Raw genomic sequence first — 3,884 nt, forward strand, 5'->3', positions numbered from 1 at the left:
CGACAATCTATTTATTTAGCATGTCCATGTTAGGAAAACACGGGGTATGCCCGCTTCTGTTGTTATGGCGTAATAAATGGAACACGTCCTTGCTTATTTGACATCAGATTTGTGTCGCTTGCTTGTAATTAGTGAATTAAAATTAAGGAGGCTGAACTTCCCATTCTAGTTTTAATCTTGTACTTTTTTCGGTGCATACCAGGGATTCCCTTAATAACGGGTCGGGGACGGAAAATATCTGGCACGAGTTTGCGAGTTTATTTGTTTACTTGTCCTAACGAGTGACTTGGGGACTCATTAATTCGGTTCTTCAAGATACTGTATAAGTTTAAAGCATTAACTTGATGTATTTCATGATGCTTACACGATATTTTGTACAGACTGCCTTTACAAGCTGGACCAAAGGGTTTCAAACATGTGATTCTTTACTTAAATAGTGTTTCAAACGCCTTGACTGGCCTTGGCCAAACTATCAATGTGTCGCGATATTCGGCGCTTTCACTTGTAAAATGGATAATTAGCAACATAAGAGTGGCACGCAAGAGGGAGTGGGGGGGGGGTTCACACCTTTTGTTCGTTGATTAGTACTGAATGATAGATAATTAGCAACATAAGAGTGGTATGCACCGAAAAAAGTACAAGATTAAAACTAGAATGGGGAGTTCAGCCTCCTTAATTTTTATTCACTAATTACAAGCAAGCGACACAAATCTGATGTAAAATAAGCAAGGACGTGTTCCATTTTTTACGCTATAACAACAGAAGCGGGCATACCCCGTGTTTTCCTAACATGGACATGCTAAATAAATAGATTGTCGCGTAAAAATAGTCCACAGTTACCCGGGTATTATGGTCTTTCTCGGTTTGAAAAATGGTTTATCTGATAATAATCACATCATACAATAAGGTAATAGGCCTGTATTGTTTACAATACACATTCGCGCGCTTGCCCCACAAATGATTAGCCCATTTAATGGAGAAGACCTACAAGTACACTTACCTTTTACATATTCTGTCAACTCACATGATTCCCGATCTTGTGTAATCACGAATCACATTAATTTACATTTATTTCACATGTCAAAAATGTGATTTGATGTCACATTTTTTCACATTTTGCGTTTTCGTGAACATCACATAAATTTTACATTTCGCGGAATGCCAGATGTCTTCACATCTTTTCACATTTTGTAGTCAAACCCATTTCACATAACTTTCACATAAAGACACATTTTTAAAAATGTGACTCAGGTTAACATTGTTTCACATTTTCACTGAGAGTACGTTTCACATAAAAATCACATAGGCATCGGCGGAAAAAGAACATACAGGCAGTCACATAATTTCACATAATGGGAGGAGATCCAACATCACATTTAGATAACATCTTTTCACATTTGAAAATGTGATTTTTCTGGACCGTTCACTGCAAATGTGAAAAAAATGTGACGCAAAATAATAACATTTTTTCACATAAAGGTGTCGCGCTTCAGAAATGTTATTTTATATGATTTTCTGTGAACTTATGTGATAAAATGTGATGCTGTTGAACCTCAAAAAAATTCACATTACATCACATTTTTTCACATTTCCTTGAAATTTTGCACGAAATTCACATAATTTTCACATTTATGCACCTGGTAGTGTAAGGAGCAAGGATGTTGTATTTTTTTGCTGTGGAGTATAATTTTGGAATACTAATGGGTTAAGCCAATGTACTATGTAAAGAAAAGAATAAAAAATATACTTTTTGTATTGTCAAAAAACTACATAGAGTGACTTTAATATCAAAGACAGGCAAGCTTGAAATACCGATGAAAAGCTTTGGATCAGCGGTGCGTTTGACGACAACGTTGGTGACCAAAAGCACGTGGAGAAATTCCATTTCCTGTCGGTCAGAGACACTGGTTAAGTTGGCGCCGTACTCGCGACACTTGAGGTCTGATTCAACCCAGTTCAGCGGTACGGTCTGTCGGAAGGTCTGGTAGCAGTTTCGGCGGAACAAATGCCATCCGCACGGGCAAATGAACCCTAGTTCATCAGGCATATGATAAATGAGTTGTGAAACCGCAAAGATTTTTTTCTAGTCATTGAAACATTCAAGCCTCATTGTACTCGTTGATTGGAATTAGTTTTATGTGGCACACAGGAGCAAACAAGAATGTATAAACATTGGTTTCTCGATTAAATATGACATGTTAAGTGTTGTTAAAATAGACATAATGCTCACCTGCATCGTCAGGAAGATTGTGCACCTGGCGGCTGGGGCTAAAAGTGCTGATGTTGAACGTTGCCATAAAGCCGCGACTGCCGCCGATATCAGCGCTGTTACTCGTCGCCAACATGGCCAACTGCATGTCATTGGAGCTGGAAACATAGACCTTCTGCTCGTCCTCCCCACGACAAAGCCCGTGTATCGTGTTCCACCCTACCGTCAGGAACCTGTCCCTGACCTGCAGCACACGACTTGTGCAGACGCCACTCGAGTAGCCCGGCAAATCAACGTCCAGCAGCAGAAGGGTGACGAAACTTCCCTTCGGACCATCGATGGTCCACAGGCAGATAGCTGAAGGCGGGAAGGCGGCTGGGTAGCCGGGAGAGTAGATCAGTCCGCAGCGGTAGTCATCGGGAAGACCGCATCTGATGTTCCCACAGCTTGTCTCCCGAGCCATACAATCATCGCAGACTCAAAAAAGGGTTAAACAATAGGTGAAACATTTCTGTCAAAAACCCAAAACTTTAAAAACGTCCGTCAAGTATTTTTTGTTAAAGATATTGTATTGTCATTCAGCAAAAAGTTACGGAATGGAATAAAATTTTTGTTCAAATACCTGTCATGTCCGGAACGTTTGCATTAAGGTCGCCTTTTTGAGTTTCTGCCAAGTCATGATCACCATCGACACATTGTGTTGTGTTATTTGTATTGTCTCCACTGTGTGACGATGGATCTATGACAGGCAAGCAAGAAAGCAACAAATTACCGGTGTCTACTTCAACTTCAAACTTTCCCTAGCGACCACCTCTGCACACAGGCCATCCGGCAATAACGACCGCTTTTTCCCGGTCCCGAGTTTCCCTATATCAATGTAAGCATTAATTAAGTTTAAGGCATTTGCCTGAGCCGACCAGTTGTCCGACACGACCGCGACCGGCACTATCTGGGACCGCACACGGCCAAATCTCTACCTATGACGACCGCGTCATTTTCAAGCGTGTGGCAAAAAAGAATTAGGATGACAACTAGCGACAAATTTTGATGGAATCGGCCAGTTTGCCATTGATTTCCACAACATGGCAGTATTTGCTCAATTAAATATGGGTGGAAATTTTGCTGTAAGTTTTCTTGTTCTGTTTCTGTTCTTGCCATGTTTTTTTATATTAGAAGACCATGTGTCTTAGAAGTCTACTTTGCCCACGCATACGTGGTCGTCAAGTGTAAGTGTATATGTAGATAAAAAATTATATATATTATTTTTAGATATAATATAGTATATATCCGGCTAGCCAATATATGTTGAATTGTGACCTACCTTTCTCGCAAATGAATTCCTTCTCGAGGAGGCTACATGGGTGGAGGCTCCATGGACCTGCAGATTTACGAAACAAAACCAAATTTTGGTTAGAACATTAGATTTTTTTTATTATGGGTTCACCACACCACGAAGTGGTGGTGAACCCATATTGCTTTTTCTGATGTTTCTCCTCCTGCCATTTTTTAAATGGATTCAGCTTCTTTTAGGGCCCAAGGTCCTGAAATTTGGTATGGAGGTACAGTGGGCAAATACCCCTAGGCGTTTTTTAAATTATTGTGATACAGGCTTTTAGAATGGTTTTATTTGAGTTTTTTGGCTGTGTTATAGTCAAATGTATTACTGTGTTAGTGT

The 3,884-nt window shown here is 40.1% G+C and overlaps 1 protein-coding gene across 1 annotated transcript in view; it reads right to left on the reverse strand.

Moving 5' to 3' along the window:
- Window positions 1-3,884, reverse strand: part of LOC109476868 — a 29,380-nt gene that overhangs the window by 5,359 nt on the left and 20,137 nt on the right. Inside the window, exons 19-21 of the mRNA XM_019777884.1 lie at window positions 2,832-2,948; window positions 2,231-2,686; window positions 1,813-2,031 (exon numbers count right to left, since the gene is read on the reverse strand). Coding sequence (XP_019633443.1) covers window positions 1,813-2,031; window positions 2,231-2,686; window positions 2,832-2,948 — 792 coding nt within the window. The remainder of the gene's footprint in view (window positions 1-1,812; window positions 2,032-2,230; window positions 2,687-2,831; window positions 2,949-3,884) is intronic.

This window comes from Branchiostoma belcheri, unplaced genomic scaffold (genome assembly GCF_001625305.1).
Source record: "Branchiostoma belcheri isolate BF01 breed outbred unplaced genomic scaffold, Haploidv18h27 scaffold4, whole genome shotgun sequence".
Taxonomy (NCBI): Eukaryota; Metazoa; Chordata; class Leptocardii; order Amphioxiformes; family Branchiostomatidae; genus Branchiostoma; species Branchiostoma belcheri.